This window comes from Camelus ferus, chromosome 4, assembly GCF_009834535.1.
Source record: "Camelus ferus isolate YT-003-E chromosome 4, BCGSAC_Cfer_1.0, whole genome shotgun sequence".
Lineage (NCBI taxonomy): Eukaryota > Metazoa > Chordata > Mammalia > Artiodactyla > Camelidae > Camelus > Camelus ferus.
The window spans coordinates 65,268,906-65,292,825 of NC_045699.1; the positions used below are offsets into that span (position 1 = coordinate 65,268,906).

Below are 23,920 nucleotides of genomic sequence, written 5' to 3' on the forward strand. Positions count from 1 at the left end.
AAGTTCAGAACAACAAATCTGGCTCTCAACACCTTAAGTTAGTCAAAATTCAGTTTTCTTCATGATACTGCTAATACAGAAATGTGAACAGATACTTAAGAGAGATTTTAAAGCCAGGTTTGTGGGGTTTTTTTTTTTTAAAGGTTACTGCTTAACACCAAGGTAGGTGAAAAACTCAGTCACCTGAAGCACCATGTCTTAAGCATTCTTTTCAGAGTTCTCACAATAGTTTCTCAACCTGACTATCCACTTCTTTTTAAAAAGTAGCCACTGGGCTAATGCATTAAAAATGCTGGGAGGGGAGCGGACACAGAGTGTCCGCAGAACAACCTTGATAACCTGTTGCTGCCACTCCCAGTGCTAAGTGACTGCCCAAGAAGAGTGCCTGCAGGAGGCTCAGAGATGCCAGCTGTAACAAGACACTTGTGTTTGAAATGCATTCCAGAGTTTCAGCGTGGCCAGTACCATCTGATCATGGGACCAGGCAGGCGCAACCCTCTTGCAAGAGCACCCTCTTTCGAGACCTTCAGTCAGACAGGCTGAACTCGGCTCTCGGAGCTTTCACTAGTATGAAGTCTAGTATTCATTTTCTGGGATCCCTATGTAAGGTGGGTTCTTGAACAAATACACAGTTAGAATACACAAAATGGAACTGGCAAAAAAAAAAAAGAGCATTAAAAATTAAGAACAAGGTAGATCAAAGATGTATGCAAAATGATCCAACTTCTCTTTAAAGCAGTAATCTTACATCACATACCTAAATAACAGGATTATACACAAAAGATGTTCACTGGCATTATTTACAGCAGAAGAACTCTGAAAACAATCTAAAGATGTAATTATGAGTAAATTCAGCACAGAACATGATGTCATAATTTATAGCAACTAAAGTGATTTTTACAAAGCTGTGTTAATAATTTTAGGGAAAAGTTTAATGATAAATTTGAGGGCGGACAAGGAAAACATACACATGTAGCAGAAGTTGGGGAAAAAAGTATATATATTTACATACACACAAAAGGCTACAAGGAAATAAATATACCAAGACATTAACAGTAGTTACTACTGAATGATGATTTTTCTCTTCTTTATAATTTTTCAAAAATTAAAAAATTTTATACATACTCAAAAACTAGTAAGAAAACAAGCTACTAAAACTTTACAGATGAATAAGAAAAAATATACACCAGGATAATCTGCCAATAGGTACTCAAATAACCAGAAAATTTTTTGTATTTTTAATTTACAATGAGAACATAACATACCATGGTATAAGAAGAATCATAAGAATGAAACTCCCACAGAAATTTATAGAACAAGATGTATACTAAATCCTCCAATTAAAGACCCATAAAGTAGTTTCACTGCTTTCTAACCCACCTTCTCACAGCAGGGAATTAATCCCTCTAGGGGATGCAAACAAACTTCAAAGAGAAGATTATGCCCAGACACTAGTACTGTATAGCATAAGGTTTATACCTAAGTTTGCTCAGATATTTTGGCAGACATCAGAGTTGCAGATCTAAGATACAAAGACTAATTTTAAGGCAGATTCTTTGCAATCATCTAAATGGCAAAAATAATGCACTAAATAATGTCAGAAAAAGACAAATATACATTGTATTAAAAACAAAAAAGAAGGTTGTAGAAGTAGGCAAAAGTTACCTAAAATCAAATATTAAGTGACAGCTCTTTCACTGGTATTAGCAACTAGGAAGTCTTGAACTCCCAAAGAAAGTACGCAGCAGTATTAGTTCAGTTTGTGTACCCAAATTTCATTTGCACAATCTTTGGAAGATGTCCCACTCAGTGTCATATGCCTGGATGCAATGTCTTAAGTAGAACTGACAGATTACATGTCTCGTCCATGGATGTCATGGAATGCTCCTCAGAGCACTGAACATGAGAGTTTATGATACAAGTCTTCAGTAGTACAGACATTAAAAGCAATTGATTGGAAAAAGAACTGTCTTTAAAGTCTAGTAATATTTCTTACTGGCCTTTCTCACATATGTCATCTTTTTATTGTGGGATAATTGTTTTGTTATTATTTAGAAGTAACTGATCATTTTATAAAAACATGTTTTATTATGTAGAGGAATAGCATATCTTAGCAATTTGGTTTTATTTAGTTTCCCAATGTTTAAAAATCATGGATAAAGAGTCAAATTTAAGTTTAGCTTTACTGGATATTAATCAACAAAGAGAAAACTAAAATCCTTGATAGATTAAAGACCTAAATGTGAAAGGCAAAACTATAAATTTCTTGGAAGAAAATATAGGATAATAGTTTCATATCAATAGGGTAGGAAAATATTGATAAATTGCAGACAGGAAAATCAAGTTTTGATCAAAGATACCAAAAAGAGAGTGAAAGACAAACCACAGAGTAGGAGAAGGTATCTACAACACACTCAACCAGATAATTAACACAGACAGTGTGCAAACAGTTTCTTATAAATCTACGAGGAAAAGATAAAAAACTCAGTTTAAAAATGAGCAAGAGACTTGAACAGGCACTTTAAAAAGGAAGATATCAAGAAGCAAATAAGCATTGGAAAAGCTGCTCAATCTCATTAGCCACCAGGAAAATGCAAATGAAAACAACAAGGAGATACTACTACTACAACTACCAGGTTTGCAAAAACCAACAAATCTAACTGTATTAAGGACTGATGAAGATGTTGAGCAATAAAGACTATAAAACACTGCTGGAGGGAGTGTAGACTAGCACAATTAATCTTGAAAAACAGTTTAGCATGATCCAGTAATCAAGTATGGTATATATCCTATGTACATGTGTGTTTACATGTGCCAGATTTATGTGTAATAAAGATTGTAGCAGCATTGCTTGTAATAACAAAAGCTGCAAACAATCTCAAGTGTTTTCAACAGTAAAATGAATGAATTGTGATATAATCTAATAGTGTATTACCCTTCGGTGAAAATGGGTAAGTACAGATACACACATCAACATGGAAGACTCTTACAGTCTTGGGCAAAAAAGCAGCAAAACTACAAACAGAATAATTCTATTCTATAAAATTCAGAAACAGGCACTACTAAATTCAATTTTTCAAGGAGGTATACTTATGTGGTAAAACTACAAAGGAAAAACAAAATGAGTATCATAAAAGTCAGGATAGTAGTTACCTCTGGAAAAGGGAAGGAGAGACTTCTGGGGCAATGGTAGCTCCACCTCTAACATTTACAAGGCCTAGGCAAGAGTACAAACAGAGGCCCACAAACCATATGCCTAAATATTTAAAAGATATGAAACAAGCTAACAAACTACTAAATAAAATATGTTCCATCCTCCTATCATAACTACTTGGAAGCCAGATTCATACTGAGAATTCTTGGATTCCTTAGAGTTCCATGTAGAAACATGGTTCAGGGAAAACTGGTTATTGGCCCACTGCCCATCTCCACCTTTTCCTTTCCACACTGCCAGGGACCTCACACACAGGGATGCAGTCACCTCCACCTACAAGTCCAAGTTCTACGCCATACTCTACTCCCCACAAACAGATACCCTTAGGCCACCCTTGGGACTAGGGGTGTATATACCAGCAGCCAGTCTACCGTCAGGAGGACAGACCCCAGGGAAGACTCACACAGACTCTGAAAATAAGACTGGGGCCACTGAGGCAAGAAATTCTTAGATCCTAGGTACTCAGTTTGTCTAGGATGAAAGGGTTCAGGCTATAAGTGGGCATGTCCCATTGGCCCCATAGACTCCTTGCCCCATGGAAAAGGGCACTGTCAGAAGAGGACCAAAGCAGGGCTCTCAAGCATAGGACTACAGAAGGGGTCCTCTTGCCAGGACCAGAATTTCCTTAGAACCAGGTAACACTATATGTCTTAACCTGGATAGCAATAACACGGGTACTCACTTTATAATTATTAAACTGTACTTAGGAGTTTTACGTATTTTTCCCCCACACATAATGGAATGGGTATCATGTCCCTGCTGATATGATACACTGAGGACACAATATCATGTTTGAAATACTCCTACTAAAAATCCATAACCTGAATCTAATTATGGGGATATAATCAGATTCAAACTCAGTGACTTTCTACAAGAGACCTAAATTCTTCAAAAACATGTCACAAAAGGTAAAGAAAGATTGCAAAACTATTCCAGACTAAAAGAAACTAAATAGATGTGAAAACTAAATGGGTTACGTGATTCTGAATTAGATTCTGAATCAGAGGGGGACGTGCTATAAAGGATATTACTGGGACAATTGATTAAATATGGATAACTGACATTATACCAACATTAAATTTTTTTCTTTAGATAATTGTACAAGAGTTATTTAAGTAAATGTCCTCATTGTTAAGGAGATATATCCTGAACTATTTAAAGGTGAAGAGTCACAATGTCTGCAATTCATTCTCAAAAGGTTTAGCAAAAAATACACATGGGGTGATAAAGCAACTGTGACAAAATAGCAATAATTGATGAAAATAAGGAAAGGGAGTATGCACTTAAATATTCTAGTAACTTCTATCTTTTAAAATATTTTCAAAATTAAAAGTCTTTGAAAAGTAAACTAAAGGGTTAAACAAGAGAAGAGTTAGGTATTAGATGACTGGGAGAAGAGCATAAGGTAAAGACTTCTCATTTTGTTCATTCTTCCATTTTATTTGTACTTGTCAAACCTTAGTTCATATTCCCCACAAAACTTCATTTTAACTTTAGAGAAAAAAAATCCTGTAACATTGAATGGGGAGACATTAGCAACTGTAGAAATAATAAAAATGTTTGTCCTTACATCTGTTAAATCATAGCCATCACCAACTGGTTATGGTGTCAAGTCAGCCCACAGAGGTGCTGCTGCATGAATACACCAGGTGTCAGCTACCTCCCTTTCCAATCCAATGGTTTGCACAATGAGTGGTACAACTTAACATGGATATTAACATTCTACTTCCAGAACAGCCATAAGTTTATAACATGTTTCACAGCCTTCATTAGATAATCCAGAAAGTGGAGCTCACACAGTTCTCACCTTTCCTATTAAGAGAAATGCACTTATCTTGCAAATATTGGTGACATTGTGCAAAGCCCTGTAGATAACATGGAGAGATGGGTACAACATGTTCACTGTCCTCAAGAGGGCAACCTAGCAGAGTGAAGAGGACTTGAACCAAAAATCCTGTCTATTCCACACTGTAACTATATGATCTTGGTCAGTCATCTGACCTCTCACATTCTATTTTCTCACAGGCATAATAAGATGCCATCCAACTATCTTTAAGAGTTGTATTGTAAGGATTGACTATATGTCAAGCATGTAGGACAACAGATACTCAATAACAGGTAATTATTTTATGAGTATTATAATCTAATTAATATAATGAAATAGAAAATACACTCACAGTTTTATTGCCAATTATGGGCATAACTACCATTAGAATCCTGATTACTCCAAGTTTCTATTCCAAATAAATTCATTCTCCCTAAACACCAAATAGTATATGCAACTGTTGGTGTGTGTGTGGACCAAGAGCTGCTTCCAACATACCTTTGGCAAATTCATCACTCTCTTAGGCACAAAGAAAAAAACACTAGGTCAGAAGGTTATTTTTTCTCATTAACCAAGAAGAATTTTAGGTCAAGAAGTGATTTACTTGGCCTGCACGAGATACTCTGGCCTTATCTAACACCCTGTTGTCCAGGAATACATGTCCAAATTAGTCCAAAAGGAAAGGCCAGAGAAGGTGTTTCCTTCAACTAATTTCCAAATCTTTTTTACCAGCTGACATAAAATTTACTGAATTAAATCCATTTCAAATATCTCCTTCCAGTTTAGTGGCAGAGATTTCTCTTTATATTATTTTGAAACATAATTCTAAGCCTTCCTCATTAGTAAGATGACAGTATTTCACACCAAATAGTTGATTTCTGGGTACCTCTGAAAGATACAAACCAAAACCCCATGATTACAATGAATAAAGCCATACTTCAGGGCTGTTATAGCAATGACTCTTAAATTATTCCCTGAGCTTATCCTCCATTCTCTAGGATGATGTGGGCACAAATAAACGGGAAAGACACTTAAACAGACTTAAAGATAAAAAACAGTTCAGAATATTCACATGTTATCATTTGTAAGTGGTTATCTCATACAATAAACACACCATATCATAATAGAACATGCAAATACCTGAAAGAGTGCCAGCTGTCCTAGGATAGGCCACTTCAACATACACTTCAAACGTGGTCTCTGGATTTTGCCTACAAAAGAAACAGATCGTGATTACTGACAAGGATTGACGCAGCATGGTATAGAATGTGCAGGCTGTGGTACGAGCAAGCCTTGATTAAAATCTTTAGCTCCACAACTTAATGGCTGTGGTACTTTGGACAAGTCACTCAACTTCTCTGAGCCACTCCTTCCTAATCTATAAAATGAAAATACCTAATCAGAAGAATAATTATGAAATGGAAAAAAAAAAAGCACAAAAATTATCCAGATACAATGTCTGGCACATAACAGGCTAGCCATTATTACGATTTCAGAGATGTCATATTTCTAATTTATACAGCTGTATCTCTAAAGCCATTAGCAGGATTTTGAAGAAATACAAACCAAGGCAACACTAACACAAAGTAGCCTTCTCCCTCATATTCTAGGATAAAATATTCATACAATTTGCTTATTTACAGGTTTTTAAAGACTCAAACAAGAGAAACATTATCCTGTCTCATTAGGCTATTATGAAGACAGGATGCTAATCTAAATGTAAGATATTGTTCCCACATAGAGGGCTTCACCTGCACCGGCAATGCCAAGTATAAGAATGTCCATAATTATATCCTTTTACCTTTTTGTGTCATAAATATTTCATAGTAAGTTTTAAAAAGATCATAGCACTAACAGAATGTTAACAGTTGTTCATTCTGAGTGATGAGCATATCGGGGTTATATTATCTTTGTATTTTCTCTTTGATTCTAAAACTACAATAAAAAGATATTTCCAGATTGAGTAAAAATCATTTAGCTGAAGAAAATGTTACATATTCAAATGTCTATGACTGAATTCTATCTTAAACCTGACAACAAAGCTCAGAGAAAAAAATTTCTGAGTTATCCAATCAGATCTAAAGGTTAATTTCAAACAACTAAATACCTTGAATTTGCCCAATAGATTCCACTTTTCAAAATAACTATCTCATTTATCTCATTTCACCCTTATTATAATCTATGAGGTATGTGGATCAGTCATTACCCTCACCATTCAGGGAAGGAACCTGAAGCAAAGAGATTAAGTCTCTTGTCGGTGGTCTCACAACTAGTTAGAAACACAGCCAGAACTATAACTCAGACCTCCTGGTGCTCAAATTCTATGTTTCATTGATTCTAAAGATGAAATTTTCCCCCCACTTGCACATCTCTTACAATTCTAAATGGCAGCCTTCTTTTTCTTTCTTAGTAATATATGTAATAACAGTGGCTCTTATAAATAATAGCATTGTAGATTTAATAAAATATGGTAATACTCCCTCTAATTCCTTAGGAGTAGAAAGAAAAATGTGTCCTGTCAATCAGGGAGCTACTTATTTCTCTTGTGAAGGATCATCATTTCCTCACTGAAGGGAAACTTGAGCTTTTGCTTTAAATGAGTAAGAGAAGAAAAGAGTTGGCTACTCTAAAATTCAAGGTATTTAAATATACCTTTGTCACATATACGTTTTAAATTAGACATTAAATCAAGAGTATCTTACTTTAAAAACTAAATAAAAGTAAACTGAACTTTTAAGAAAGCCTTTTAAAAATGGTTTTGTGCTGGGGTTTTTTTTTTCCCCTGCAAGAGAGTACAAAAAGACCTACAAGATCAGCAACCTTTGGTCACCAAAACACTGTGGAAAATACCACATGGAACATCCCCTTCATTCAGATAATCTCAAAGTAGAGGGTTTGATGAAAGAAAAGAATGTTCTAAGGTCATCTGAAGAGCATCAGGAAGACTCCTTCTAAAACCTAAAAATATCTTTAAGCCTATTTTGCAACTCGCTGAGTTTCATCTCAGAATTTCATTCCTCTAGGTTAAGATTAATGGCTTTCAAAATGTGTTCTAAAGGACCCTAGGACTCCACAGAGATTCCTCAGAGATTGCATGCAGTTTTTACCCAAATTTCCCCTTTAAATTTCTTTTTCCCCATTTAAAAATTGAAAGGAACAAATATGAGCATGCAAAGGTGTTACATACCAAAATTTTAACACTGCAGCTCTGACATGTTATAACCTGTGCCACTCAAGTGTTCTATACAGATCTGCTATCTCTCTAAGCAAAGAATGTCCTAACACTGTCTAAACTCACTGTCTCTGCTTCTCCTCCCTTTCTCTTTAACACACTTCAACCAGGCTTCTGAACTCACCACACTACCAAAACAACTTATCATGATCACCAGTGACCTCCACATTGCTAAAATGTGCCAAAACAGTCAGTTGACTGATTTGCCCTCCTTGAAACACTTTCTTCACTGGCCTGCCAGGGCATCACTCTCAATTGGTATTCTTCCTACCTTACTGGCAGCTCCTTTGCTAATTTCTTCTCACATAAGCTCTCCTACACTTGAACTGAGGGCTGGACCTCTCCCTGTCTACACTCATTACTTAAATGATCTCATTCAGTCTCATGGCTTTAATTACCAAGCAAATGCTGATAAGCCCCAAAGTCCTGTCTCCAACTCGACTTCTTCCCTGACCCCAGATTCCCTTATCCAACTGCCTGCTCAACATCCCCACCTAGATTTCTAAGAAGCATTTCTAATTTAATAAATGGCACTTTTTTTCTTCAAACTTGCTTTTCCTGAAATCTACCAGTTATTCAAGCAAAAAACAAAACCCAAAAAAACTTGGTATCATCCTTGACTCCTGTCTTTGCTTTATATGCCACAATCAACCAAAGAGCAAATTCTGTTGATTTAATCATCAAAATATATCCAGAATTTCAATGCCTCTCAGCATCCCCAACCCTACCCTCCTTGACAGATCACCAACATCTCATCTTAATCACTGTAAACTGGTCTCACTGCTTCCTCCCTGCCCTCCTATAGTCAGTGGATTTCAACTTAGTGGTCAATAACCCTCCTATTCTAAAGTTCAGATTATGTCAGGCCTCTGCTTAAAACCTCCCAAAGTGTCCCAAATCATTCAAAGTAAAACTCAAAGTCTTAGTTCTAGAGATGGATGGCGGTAATGGTTACACAACAACATGAGTATACTTAATATCACTGAACTGTACACTTAAAAATGGTTAGGCTTTTAAACTTTATGTCCATTTTACCGCAATAAAAAAAAAAATGAGGAAAAAAAGTCCTTACAGGGTCTACATGATCTGGCCTCTGTCCACCTCTTCCATCTTTCATACCTCTCTCTCCTTGCCCACTGCACTCCAGCCATACTGGCCCTCTTTCTGCTTCTCAAACACACCTAATTCAGTCCTATCTGGAGCCTTTTGTACTGATCTTTACAGAGGTGGCTCCTCCTGTCATTCAAAACACGGCTTATACCTGACCTCCTCAGAAAGGCCTTCCCCAACACACTCTCTACCAACTAATTTCTATCTGCATATCATACAAATCACAATCGTATTTACTGTCAGTCTCCTTCCTCTAAATGTAAACTGCAGGAGAGCAGGGATTTTGTCTATTATATCCACCAGTGCTGCCCAGGCACCTAAACGGTGCCTGGCACATAGCCGGAATCAAGTAACTATTGAGTAGAAAGAATAAAGGAAGAACAGCCTAGCCTTCCTGGAGCCTAAAAGATTTCAATAAATGATGGGAGTGATTATACACTTTTGTGGCTCTCAAACTTTAGTGTGTTAAAAGATAGATTTCTAGCCCCACCTCCAGGGTTTCTGGCGCAGGACCCAAGTATTAGCATTTCTAATAAGTAATAGTGGTAGCAGTGATGCTGCTGGACTAGTGAGCACTCTTTAAGAACCACTGATTTAGTTAAATGGAATTCTCCTTCCAAATAATTGGCACATATAACATAAAAACAACATAAGGTAGACCTCAGTAATCCATCATTTCAATAGAACTTTTGCAATAAAAGACAGATTTCAAAGAAAAACGGCATTTGTAGAAGCAATAGAGCTTGCTACACTTCTATTGCTATCCAGTTACTGCCTCATGCTAGTAAGTAATAATAAAACTACCTAAGTTTCTCACTCAGTTCAAATAGCTGCCAGAGTTCTACTAAACGAAGTCAAAGATTATGATAGTCTCTTAAAAAAAAAAAAAAAGCAAAAAGCTAACTAACACACTAAAAACAAATTGGACTACATAAATCATAGTCATGCTTATCCATGATTATTCACATGTTGCATTACGGAAGTGGTGACTAATGCTGCTGACAAGTTATATAACATATCAACAAATATACATAAGTTATTTTAAGGGCCAGTGAAGCCAATGCAGGTGTAAGTACTTTCTATTTCTCTGGAAATCAAAAAATAAGTTTTAAATGCAAATGGTCAAGCAACTCTTACTTAATACTTTCATTAAGTCTGTAAAACCATTAAGATTATAACAATTTCCGGAGAATCTCTGGAACTACCTTGAGACTACTTATTTCCTCCATTACTCTTTAAGATGCTCAATATTTTTAACTACTTAGCTAAAGGAAATGAAAATCCTATTTCTATCCTATTAACACTCACCACTAATTCAGTACACATAATGATGCTAAGAATACCATATTCAGAGCCTGTTTTCCAATATGGACCCAAGCATTCTTTAACACGTATCTTAACATATTACCATGGAAATGTCCCGGTTCTACTATGATATCCCATTATTAACTGCCTTCCACTCCTATACCTCCATGATCTGGAGCCCTGCCCATTTGCCAAGCATCATTCTTTGCCACTCGCCCTCACTTTGTACTGTCTTGTACCCTAAGATCCAGCCATACAGAACTATCTGTAGCTCTCTGAACAAACCACGCTCTGATTATCGAATGATAATACCATTACCACACTACTACCCCTAATTACTGTTTCCTATGTGCCAGGCATGATCCTAAGTACTTCACATTATCTTCAACAACCCTGTAAGTATTATTACCCTTAGGTTAGTGTTAAGGACACAATCTCAGGATAAACTGGCCAAAGTCAAAGCAAGGAAGTAGTAGAATCAGCATGGATCATTAAAAGGCCTAACCACTTTACTATTCTACATTATTTAGCTGCTCTTCTGCAAGGAACTATCCTTCCAGTCTTTTTCATTTGACAAATTCATTCATCAAGCCTCAGCTCAGGTATTTCCGCCTCTCTGGGAAGGCTTCTCAGTCCCCAACTGGGTTAGGTGTCCATTCTCTGCTCCCAAGGCACCCTGTGCTTCCCCACTCTTGCAGCCCTTACTACATTCAACCCTGATGCAATTAAACTACCTGAGGAGCTTTTAAAAGTCCCGATGCCCAGGCCACACCCCAGAACAATTAAATCAGAATCTCCAGGCATCGGGGTTTTTTTTCAAACCTCCCCAACTTACTCCAATGTGCAAGGCAGAGAACCACCAGTGTGCCTCTAATTAAATATCTGTCTTCCCCTCTAGACTGGCAGCTTCTTGAGGGCACCAACTGTCTTCTCATATCCCTAGTCTGACACTTGGCACAATAAATGTTTGATGAGTTTTCCTCCAACAACTGACATGTAGTTTCCAGCTTCCAATAACTGCTTCTCTTTCTCTAACAAGAGGTCATTTACTGAACACATGCTGCTTACACCTGACTGTTATTCTTTAAAGATGTTTTCCTGTGGAGTCAAAGATATCAATAAGTCACACCTGCTGACAACAGCCTTGGCTCTTAAATATGAAAAAATGACACACAAGCAGGTAAAATGTGTTTAGAAGAAGGGAGGTCTGCTCAGTTCTTGCCTCTGGGAGAATGGAGCCTGAGAGTAAGCCAAGAGAGCATTTCTATTCAATACTACTCTTCTGAATACAATTCTCAGTGATTCACTGGAAGGGCCACGCTCAGGGCTCAGGGCCATGTTCTCAAAATGATTAAGTACACTCAGCTTGAAGTCATGAAACAGACAAAGGCTTTGACAACATTCAGGCAGCAGGAAAGCTAATGGGTTTTTTTTTTTTCTTAGTAGAGCATCATGCTATTGATCACTCTGCAGGATCATCAGCTTTCAATTAGGACCTACTTTTCTTCAATTACAACATATTATGAGATTAAGAGAAAAATGTAACACTGATGCCTCACAAAATGAATCTCTGCTGCATGTGGTAACCACGCCAGAATGCGAAGCCCTCAGCCCTTTAAGTGTTATTTAGCAAGTACAAACTGAGACACACACAGTATTAGGCCCTGACTCATGTCACAGCTGTCAAATCTTCACACCAGCTAGTCCTCTAGAGCAAAACAGCAAGCTATTTTCTATAGACTAGGGTAAAACTTCAGCACACTGTCCCCTTAATTACAGCCTTATATGCTGAGGGGGCTGACGTATAATATTTCAAAATTCATACCAATTGAACTGTCTTAAAGTTGACAACATAGTCAAAAGAAACTATATACACTTCAGAACATGCTAGCAAGCATCACCTAACACTGATTCCTTTAAGCTAGATAAACAAGCAAAAAAGGTGGTGTTAATATTTCCAACAAGTCTCCATTTGTTTCAGTAGACTCTGAAATTAAAGCCATTTTTCCAGGCTGAAAATGCTGTGTCAAAGGGTGCTTTCTAACCCATAACAAGCTAACACCTCCATAGAAGAACACCATCATTGTTGAGACTTGTTAGAAAATGATTAACTTAGTTGTGTAATTACACAAACAAGTCGTTTCAAGATTTTACAGTTAACTTTTCATTTCTAATAATGTTCTCGGGATCAGATTAATAAAGATATACAAGTGCTGCTGTGAGAGGAGCCACAAAGTTTTACCTCTTCATAGATCCCTATGGAAAGATCCTTATGCCCCTGGAAGAAGCAGAGCTGCAACCCAAGCAGAAAGAGCCTGCACGACCCTCAGCCATGTGCAGGACTCCATGCACTTTTAATAAATTCTCTCCTGTTCTGAGCAGCAATGTAAAATCTAGACACTTCGATTATATGGATAGCATTTGCAAAGATGCTAACAATAAACATTTTTGTCCTTAAAAATAATTTAAAAGCCTCCCCTTCCCTAAGTGTTCCTCTGCTCTTTCTGAACAGTTAGTCCTAAAGCCATCATATGGGCGGAGCAAGGTAGATGCCCATGTCAGTGACGGCTCAGCGTTTGAGATGTCAAAGCCTGAGCAAGGTGAGGAAAATGTCCTTATGAAGGGGTGGACTGACAAGAGGTGTCAGATCATGAGAGAGGTAGAAGGACATCAATGCTGAGAGATGGCCTGGCAATACGATGTCAAGTTGGCATGAGTGAGGAAGGCACCCACTGAGGGGAAGCAGCCTGGCATGGGAAGCCAGAACCCGAGCAGGGTGAAAAGAGAATTTATGCTCAAGGGCAGCCAGAACTGGAATGCTGAAACATAACTGGGGCATGGAGGTTTCCCCATAGAGGGACAGCCCAACACAGGTGTCAGAGCCCAAGAGGGTGAGGAGCATGTCCAAGCACAAGGGCACTCTAGAGTGGGGTGAGGAGCCAGTGCAGGGGTGAGGAAGCTGACCATGTGGGTGGGAGGATGATGAGCCCAAACAGGGCAAGCAGGGCTCCACAGGGCAGGGGGGAAGCAGAGGCATGTCACACCACCAACATAGGCACTGTGATCTCAGGAAAGCAAGGTGAATGAGGACAGCACCCATATGGTGTGGCGGGTGATGGAGGAGCATGCTTAATGCAAGCCCAAGACCAGTAAAAAAGGCCTGCTTTCTCATAGTTGAGGTTAACAGAAAACTAGAATCAATCTATGGAGTTGGAGTTGAATTGGAGATAGTAGTGTGAACTCAAGGTTTTCACTAATTATATGGAGAACTGTAAATGTAACCTGACTTTAACACACACACACTTCCTGGTTCTGTCTACTGAGAGGGCCTTGGCAGGAGCAACACCCCAACAGCAATGAGTATATCTAGTACTCAGACCTTGGCTTCTAAATACCACCCTCCTCTAAAAGGAACTAGGACTCATTGTAGAAATACCTGATTCCAGGGCTAGGACAGAGAACGTACAAGATGAGACTGCAGTATCTCATTTGTGCCAGAAAACAAAGAAGTGCTCAAAGAATGATGGGGACATATCAAAAGGACACAGAAGACAGCATGAAAAGGCTCCCACTGCCAAATCTGGGTAATTTGAGCATCAAAATCAATAATGATATTAACAGATTATTAAACATTCAAATAAATAGAAAACCATTAGTCCATATTGATATAAATGAACAAATAAATTGACAACTAAATGAGAAATGGAGTATATATGTAATTTTAAAGTACCTTCCCACAAAATACTTACTAATTGCATGGGGAAGAGTACCTTTTTGATGTAGAAGTTTGGCAAAAACTAACTTAATCAGGTCAGTAAAGTGATCACCATCAGGAATGGGACAAACTTCTAGAATGCAATGAGAGGGGCACCTCCAGCATCACTCCCATGATATTCCTGTCAAAGATGCTTAACCTAAAACTAATCTTGAGGAAACATCAAACTCAAATTGAGGGATCCTCTAAAAAACAGCTGGCCTGTAATTTTCAAAAGTATCAAGGTCATGAAAATAAGGAAAGACTGAAGATCTCTTCCAGATTGAAAGAAACTAAAGAGACATAGTAACTATATGCAATGTGTGATTCTGAACTGGATCCTCTTGCTGTAAAGAATGTCATTGAGTGTGGACAGATGTAGTAATGAATCAATGTTAATTTCTGATTGTGATGATTATATTGTGGTCATATAGGAGAATGCCCTCGTTTGTAGGAAAAGCACACTGAAGTATTCAGGATGATGGGGGATCAGGTCAGCACCTCACTTTAAACTGGTCTTTAAAAATGTTCTCTATAATACCAACTTGTCTGTAAGATTCTGGTGGTTTAAAACAATTTTGTAATTTAAAAAATTCATTAATAGTAATTTCCCTGACCTGTTTTTTACTAAGACTTTGTCACAAAAATGACATTTGGATCTACTAAATATCAGAGGGCCTGTGTTCCAGTCTCTGGTAAACCCCTTACTCACCATGGGATTAGAACAGCCATTTACCGTTTCACACATCAGCTTCCTCCCCTGTCAAGAGATAACATCTGCCCTGCCCATCTCAAAAGTTGTCTCAGGGATTAAATGACAGAAAAATGAGAAAATGCTTTGTGAACTAAAAGATACTAATCCAAGGTAAAGAGTATAATTTATTATTTTTTAAAAAATTGCTTCATCTTACAAATTGCAGGCTTTGTAAGTAACCCAGACATTATTGTGTACTTCAAAGACTCAAAACTCTTAAGCTTTCAAATACTGTTACTAAAAGCAATCCAGAAAATAAGAAACTATCCAAATAGCAACATTAGTCTAGGGAATAAAGAGATTTTTAAGAACAAGGGGTAAAAGTTCACACTTAACCAAAAGCGAAGAAACAAATCTCTCTTACAGGAAAAAATACTAAACAAATCCAATGTATGAAAATCAAGGATATACAACTGGATATACAACTTTACCTCTCAGTCAGTAATACTGTGAGTATTTGTATACTTTTACGGTTAATGTGGAACACTCACATACCTTTCTGAACCTGATTGTCAAAATCTTGCCAGGTAGCGGGATGGTGGTATTTTCTCTGTTTAACAGAAAAAAGAAACGGAGGCTAGGAAGTGGTAAGACTCCAGCTGATTCCTGGTTTTCAGATTCCAAAGCCCGTGACTTTTCCGCCACACCATGTTGCCTTTCCAAAAACTACACTCAGCTATTTAAAGTAGCAACTCTTATTACTGGATTGAGGGTTGGGAGGATAGACTGTTCTGAAGAGCGCATGAAAAGCTTCACTACCTTCCCTGGAGAATGGACTTATATTTAATTTTTTTACATATAATTTTCAGGGAGCTCATGAAGTTACTTACGGAAATAGTCTGTTTCACTGATGACTTGCTTTTATTTCTTTCTCATTTAATGCTCAAGTCAAGCCTATGAGAGGAAGGTTACTATCCATTTAATAAGAGCAGATACTCTGCACAAGAGCAAGCAGTTTCTAAACCTTGTTAACACTTACTAAACACTTAACTATGTGTTAGATAATGTTCTAAGCACGTCTTATGTATTATTTCATTTACTCTTCCCAACAACCCTGTGAAGGAGCTACTATATCATTCCTAATTTACAGATGAGGAAACAAATAAAATTAAAATAAAAGCTTAACTTCCCAAGGTCAACAGTCTGTAGAGACAAAACTGGAAGCTGAACTCAGTATGGCTCCACAGTCCCTATTCCTTCATTTTTTAAACCAACTCTACATATATAACATACAATTTTATCTATATTAATATACGTACTTTAAGTGTATATAGTTCTATGAGTTTTTGCAATTATATATGTCCATGTAACTTCTACTCCATTGACTTTTTTTAAGACTTTTTCTTAAGAAAGGTTTTAAGTTCACAGCAAGGTTAAAAGATAAAAGATATTTCCTATATACTTACTGCCTTCACACATGCACAGCCTCCTCTATCATCAATATCTCTCACCAGAGTGGTACATTTGTTACAGTTGATGAACCTACACTGATACATCATTTTATCACCCAAAGTCCATTGTTTTCACTACACTTGACTCTTGGTGTTGTATTCTATGGGTTTAGACAAATGTACAATGACATAGCCATCATTATGGTATACAGAGTATTTTCACTACCCTAAAAATCCTCTATGCTCCATCTCTTCATCCCTCCATGGACTCCTCCCACTCACAACCCAGGCAAGCATTGATCTTTTTACCATCTCTGTCTTTTCCAGAATATCACATAGCTGGAATCATACAGTACATAACCTTTTCAGATCAGCTTCTTTCACTGAGAAATATACATTTAAGTATCTTCTACATTTTTCATGGCTTGACAGCTCATTTCCTTTCAGAGCTATATAATATTCCATTGCCTGGATGTGCCACAGTCTATTCATCTACTGAAGGACATTTTGGTGGCCTTCCAAGTGTTGACAATTATGATTAAAACTGCTGTAAACATCCATGTGCAGATGTCTGTGCAGACATAAGTCTTCAACTCCTTTGGGTAAATGCCAAGGAGCCTGACTGCTGGATCATATGGCAAGAGGAGTACATTTAGTTTTGTTAAGAAACCACCAAACTGTCCTCCAAAGTGGCTGTACCATTTTGCATTCCTACCAGCAATGAAGGAGAGTTTCTACTGCTCCTTATCCTCATCAGAATTTGGCGTTGTCAGCATTCTGGATTTTGGCCATTTCGATAGGTATACAGTGGTATTTCATTGTTGTAATTTGCACCAACCTGATGACATACAGTGTGGAGCATCTTTCCATATGATTATTTGCCATTTGTGTATATTCTTTGATGAGGTGTCTGTTAAGGTCATTGGTCCATTTTTCAAACTGGGTTGTTTTCTTACTGTTGAGTTTTAAGAGTTCTTTGTATATTTTGGATAATAGTCCTTTATCAAATGCATCTTTTGTAAATACTTCTTCCAATCTATAGCTTATTCTCTCATTCTCTTGACATTGTCATTGGCAGAAGTTTTTAATTTCAATGAAGTCCAGCTTATCAATTATTTCTTTCAGAGTTCATGTTTGTGGTGTTGTAGCTAAAAAGTCATCATCATACCAAGGTCATCTAGGTTTTTTCCTATGTTGTCTTCTAGGAGTTTTATAGTTTTGTGTTTTACATTTAGGTCATAATCCATTTTGAGTTAATTTTTGTGAGGGATATAAAAATGGTCTGTGTCTAGATTCAGTTGTTTGCATGTGGATTTCCAGTTGTTCCAGCACTGTTTGTTGAAAAGGCCATTTCTGTTCCATTATATTGCCTTTGCTTCTTCAGCAATATTAGTTGACTATATTTCTGTGGGTCTATTTCTGGGCTCTATATTGCTCCATTTGTCTGTTCTTTCACCAATACCACCCTGTGTTGGTTACTACAGCTTTATGATAAGTCTTGAAGTCAGTTTACGTCAGTTTTGGGATTTTGTTCTTTTCCTTCAATATTGTGTTGGCTATTCTGAATCTTCTGACTCTCTGTATAAAGTTTAAAATGAGACTGTCAATATTCACATAACTTGCTAGTATTTTGACTGCAACTGCACGGAATCCATACGTCAAGTTGGGAAGAACTGACATTTCTGACAACACTGAATCTTCCTATCCATGATCATGAAATGTCTCTCGTTTATTTAGTTGATTTCATTCAGAGGTTCGAAATATTCTTCATAGAGATCCTGTATATATTTTGTTAGATTAATACCTATTTCACTTTGGGAGTTGCTAATGTAAATGGTATTATGTTTTTAATTTCAAATTCCACTGTTCATTGTTAGTATATAGAAAAGCAATTAACTTTTGTATATTTAACCTTGCATACTACAGTTTTACTATAGCCATTTACTAATTCCAAGCTTTTTTTTTCTTTTGGTAAATTCTTTCCAATTTTTTTTTTTACAGAAGTGATTATGTCATCTTCAAACAAAGACAGTCTTATTTCTTGCTTCCCATTCTATATATGCTTCATTTCCTTTTCTTGTCTTATTGCACTAGGTAGTACTTCCAGCATAATGTTGAAAAGGAATGATGAGAGGGGAAATCTTTGCCTTGTTCTTGTTCTTAATGAGAAAGCTCTATTTTCTCACCATTAAGTATGATGTTAGCTATAGGTTTTTTGAAGATATTCTTTATCAAGTTGAAGAAGTTCCCCTCTATTCTCCATTTTCCTAAGTTTTTGTCATAAATGGGTGTTGAATTTTGTCAAATGCCTTTTCTGTATCAATATGATCATGTGATTTTTCTTCTATAACCTGTTGATGTTATGGATTACATTAACTGATTTTTCAAATGTCAAACCCCAGCCTTGCACAACCCAGATAAATCCCACTTTATTGTGGTGTATAATCTTTTTTATACATTCCTGAATTTTTGTTTTTAAATGAAACTTACTATAGCCAAATTATTTTCCTCCTCCACCCCCTTCAAAAAACAGTCTAGCTGCCATGATAACACCCAAGGGCAACTGGAAAGCTCTTCAGAACACTGGGCTCAAGGTCCTTAGTACTCCATGGGCAGTCCTTTGGGTACCCCAGAGAGCTAATTACCCAAGTTCCAGGGGATTCAGGAATTACAGAGTGAATTTACCTTTCCTCAGCAGAGAATACTGGAGAAGAGAGAGTTGCATAGAAAGAGAACTCCAGAGATCTGTAAAGTGCCCCACCTTGAGTATAGAGCCTTAAGTATTGATTAGTACGTGTATGTGGAAATTACTTGTGGCTGGAAAAAAAATCACCAAAAAAGATTAGAGATGGCAGTACCTGGTACTCACAATGGGCCAGAAACAATGCCTGTTCCTACTAGTCAAGGTTAAAAAAAAAAAAAAAAAAAAAAAACCAAACAAACAAAAAAAAACACTTATGATTCACAGTGCATTGGACAGAGTACATGGTAGAGTATTACCCTAATAATGGGGAATAATTATCCTCAGACCAAGTACTGCTTCAGTTCCACCTAACAAATCCTAAAAGCAAGACCCAGAAGGACCAAACTCTTTTCGAAGTAACTTAACTGACAAAATATATAAAACAATGCTTTTCACAGCATCAGGCAACATAGCACAGCAATCCTTTGAGATAAGGAAAACAAATGAGGTGAGCCTACGACTGCCTCAGATTACTGCCCTGAGGAAGCCCAAGAATATTTATAAGAGTACAAAAATACCCAGCACCTTACAAGGTACAATACACAGTGTCTGGCAGACATTATGATGTCTACACACCATAATGTGTGAGGTGAAAAAATGCACTAAATGGGATTAACTGCAGAGCAAACACTGCAGAAGACTAGTGAACGTGAAGACAATATTTGAGAAATTATCAAAGATGAAACACAGAGGGGAAAAAAAACTCAAAACCAAAACAAAACAGAGCATCATGACCTGTAGGAAAACTTCAAGAAGCCAAATATATCAGTATTTGGGATCCCCAAAGAGGGGACGGACAGAATAGATATTGGAAAAAATGGTCCAAAAACTTTCTAAATGTGATGAACACTATAATTGCACAAACCCCAAAAGCTCAACAAACCCCAAGCATAAGAAATATGAAGAAATCTAAGACACATGATAAGCAAATTGCTCAAAATCAGTAATAAAGAGAAAATCTTAAAAGCAGAACAAAAAATACATGCTACATTCAAAGGAACAAAGAATAGAATGACAGCAGACTTCCTGTCAGAAACAAGGCAAATGAGAAGACAGTACAGCAACATCTTTTAACAACTAAAAGAAAAAACTGACAACGTAGAATTCTATTCCCAGAGAATATTTCAAAAGCAAAAGCAAAATTTTTTTTAGACATTACAAATGTTGAAAGAATTCATCACCAGCAGACCTGCACTACAAGAAATGTTGAAGTCTCTCAGGCAGAAAGAAATGATACCAGATGGAAATATTAATCTACACTAAGGAATAAAGAACATCAGAAATGGTAATACCAAGAACTGAAGTCAAATGACCATTTCAATAGATGTAGATGGTTTCACTGGAGAATTCTACTAAACATTTAAGAAATTAATACCAATTCTATACAGTATCTTCCAGAAAACAAGAGAGGAAGAAACACTTTCCAACAAATTTCGCAGAGCCAGTACTATTCTAATACCAAATCCAGACAAAGACAGTATTTTTTAAAAAATGATAAATTCTACACACACACACTATAGACCAATATCCTTCCCAAAGATAGACACACAAGACGTTAACAAAATATTAGCTAATGAAATTAAATAATGTACACCATGACCAACGGAAGTTTATTCCTTTGATGCAAGGCTGGCTCAAGATTGAAAAATCAATATAATCTATACCACATTAATAGGCGAAAGAAGAAAAATCACAATTATATTAATTGATACAGAAAAAGCATTTGATAAAATTCAACACACATTCATGATTAACAAAAATCAGAAAACTAGCAATGGATATCTTCCTCAAACTAATAAAGGACCTCTATGAAAAACCCATAATTAACATTATTCTTAATGGTGAAAGAAGCATGAGTCCTAGAATGGTGAAAACTATCTGCTTGCCCTGTTCTGGTGATGAACTGGCTGTGCCACTCTGAGCAAGAAATAAGAGATAACAGTGAACTAACTAGTAGGTTTAAAACGTGAGCATGTGTTGACTGGCTATAACATGGCTTTAAAGAGTTCTCTCTCTAGGATCCAGTTTCCCCAACTATAAACAGATCACTGAGAAAGATCTCTTCCAGTTCTCACATCTTGTAGCTCTATCATTCTAAATCAAAAATATCTGCAAAATCTTTTTTGCAAAATACAAAGTCATATTTTAGTTAATATGAAGGTTTATGATTTCTATATCAAAATACTGATTTAGTTTAATACAAATGATAGTTTCCCAAGTTCCCAACTTATAACAGTTCTTTACTCTGAACAGCAACTCAACAAATACTTAAGGGAAAGACATCTGGTTACTTGCCCTAGGGTAGTGGTTTTCACAGTGCAGGGCAGAAAAGTCTTTCCCGAAAGGGAAGGGAAAAGAGAAAGAAACTCACAACACAGAACTTCTTTTACTGTTTTCAGGTCTAAATTTCAAGTAAGATATCCTCAAAGAGTTCCATATCTTTAAAAACAAAAGTTGCTCAAAGAGTATACATGCAAACAAACATACAAGATAGGTATGTTTATTACGCAGTTTATCAGTGAAAACCTAAGGTATATATAGGTTAAAGTACCTGCCTGAGGTCAGGCATGTAGGAAATGAGGAAGCTGGAACAAGAAACCAGGCAGTATCAGTCAAATCCATGCTCCTAACTACTATGCTACGGTTCAGTATGCAATGACACAATTTAAGAAATAAAGACAAAAATATAATATAAATCCCCAAGGCTCCCAAATGCATTCAAGAATAAAAAGATACTCATTAGCATGACATGCAGGGTTGTCCGCAATTCAGTCTTGGCTAGACCCTTCGGCCTCATCTGCCACCACCCCTTAACCCACACACATACACACACACAATTACAGTCACATTGGGCTTCTCATCAGGCCTTAATCACTCCCCATGACTTGTATGCACATTTATCATTTATTGAGCTATTCAGAAGGCCTGGGCACTGAGCAAAGCACTTTATACATCACACTTCATTTTATCCACATGACAATACTGTGAGGTAGGGAATATTTGTGAACTTTACAAAATAGTCTTAGAGAAATTAAATCGCTTGCCCAAGGACAAACATTTTGAGAGTATGAACTCAAACCCAGGTCTGTTCTTACATCAAAGGACATGTCCTTGATCCCAATTTCCCTACCTAAATGTGCTCTATCTCCAATGTCCAATTCATTCAAGATGCTTCTAGAATAGTGCTTGGCAAGTAGTTGGCATTTAAGATACCTGCTGAATGAACGAATGAGAATGCCTCCTTCTCACTGGAGACTCCTCTGACTCCCTGACAAAACTCAGCTGCTTTCTCTACATTGTCACAAGACTTGTTTCAAAGCTCTATTATAAGGCTTCCCAGGTGGTAGTCTATACTTTCTACTTACATGTACATATTGTCCACTAGACTGGGAACCTTGTTTCACTTCTTCATTCTCAGTGTCCTAACAGAAGGCCTGGCTCTTAACAAGCACTAAGTTTGTTAACTGAATGAATTTCCCTGAGGAGGGGAAGAGAGATGAGTAAGAGACTCATGATTCATACTAACATTTCTTTTTCCCCAGGAAATAAACAACATTCAGAGCTGTGATATACTCAAACATGTGCTCTATAAATATTTCTAGGTTTCAACTATCACCTGAGGTATCTACATTTAACTCATTCAACACATATTTAGGAGTAATCTAAATACATACATATAATGGCTCTTAAGGAGCTTACATCTAGTCAAGGAGACAAAACATAATAAAATATCAAAGTAAACAGTCAAACATGGGCTGCCATGAGGAAATACATGACTAGATGCCACATAAATGATAAAACAAAATGCTGTGGGTTTGCAAGTTGAAGACCTCATTCTGGGCTAAGGCTGTGGGTTGGATTATCTGTGGACAATCTGCAGTCAGGCTCTTTCCAGTCAGTAGCAAAATGAGAGGGAAAAAGGGACAGTGCAGTATATTCTCCACAGAAAAGTTATTTAATTCAATTTTTAAAACTGTCCCTAATCTGACATCATGTTCCTTCTGCTTTCTTGACTACAAATGTAATTTCTTTTTGAAAATAATGGTGAGAGGAGATGATTAGTTTTAGGTACTTCCACAAAACTTGTTTAAAATTTTTTATAGGGACAAATAGCCCAAACATTTGGGAACTACCGAGCTAGAGCATTCAGGAGAAGTATTATAGACGAGGTAGAACTTTAAGTGAAAATTGCAGGACCAACAGGATTTACCTATTTGGGGAGGAGAGAGGGATTTTAAGCAGAGGGAACAGCCTGCACAAAGCACAGAGGTATAAATGTTCATGTAAAGTTTGAAGGATAACAACTATATCAACCTGATTAAAACTTGTAAAAATTGCAGCTGTAAATTCCATTTCTGGCAATATAACAAGCTAAGTACCTTTCTGATTCTCCATTAAAAACCATTAAAAATAATGGATTTTTTTTTCATTTTCTCAAACATACTGATGAGCTCCCAAGAAAATAGTAAAGATTCAGACAAAGAACTGAAGATTGAAACCCACTAGTCAACCAAAACACAAAAACTAGCTTTCACCTTGAAGGCATTTACATAGCCCAATGCAAGATTTATTCTCCCAATCTAATGGGGCTC

The 23,920-nt window shown here is 36.9% G+C and overlaps 1 protein-coding gene across 4 annotated transcripts in view; it reads right to left on the minus strand.

The window, feature by feature from the left end:
- The window catches only part of DENND1A (DENN domain containing 1A), a 470,303-nt gene that overhangs the window by 429,559 nt on the left and 16,824 nt on the right, over positions 1-23,920 (minus strand). For all 4 annotated transcript variants that reach the window (XM_032478394.1, XM_032478392.1, XM_032478393.1 and 1 more), the window contains exon 2: positions 6,180-6,250. In XM_032478394.1, the coding sequence (XP_032334285.1) occupies positions 6,180-6,250 (71 nt within the window). The remainder of the gene's footprint in view (positions 1-6,179; positions 6,251-23,920) is intronic.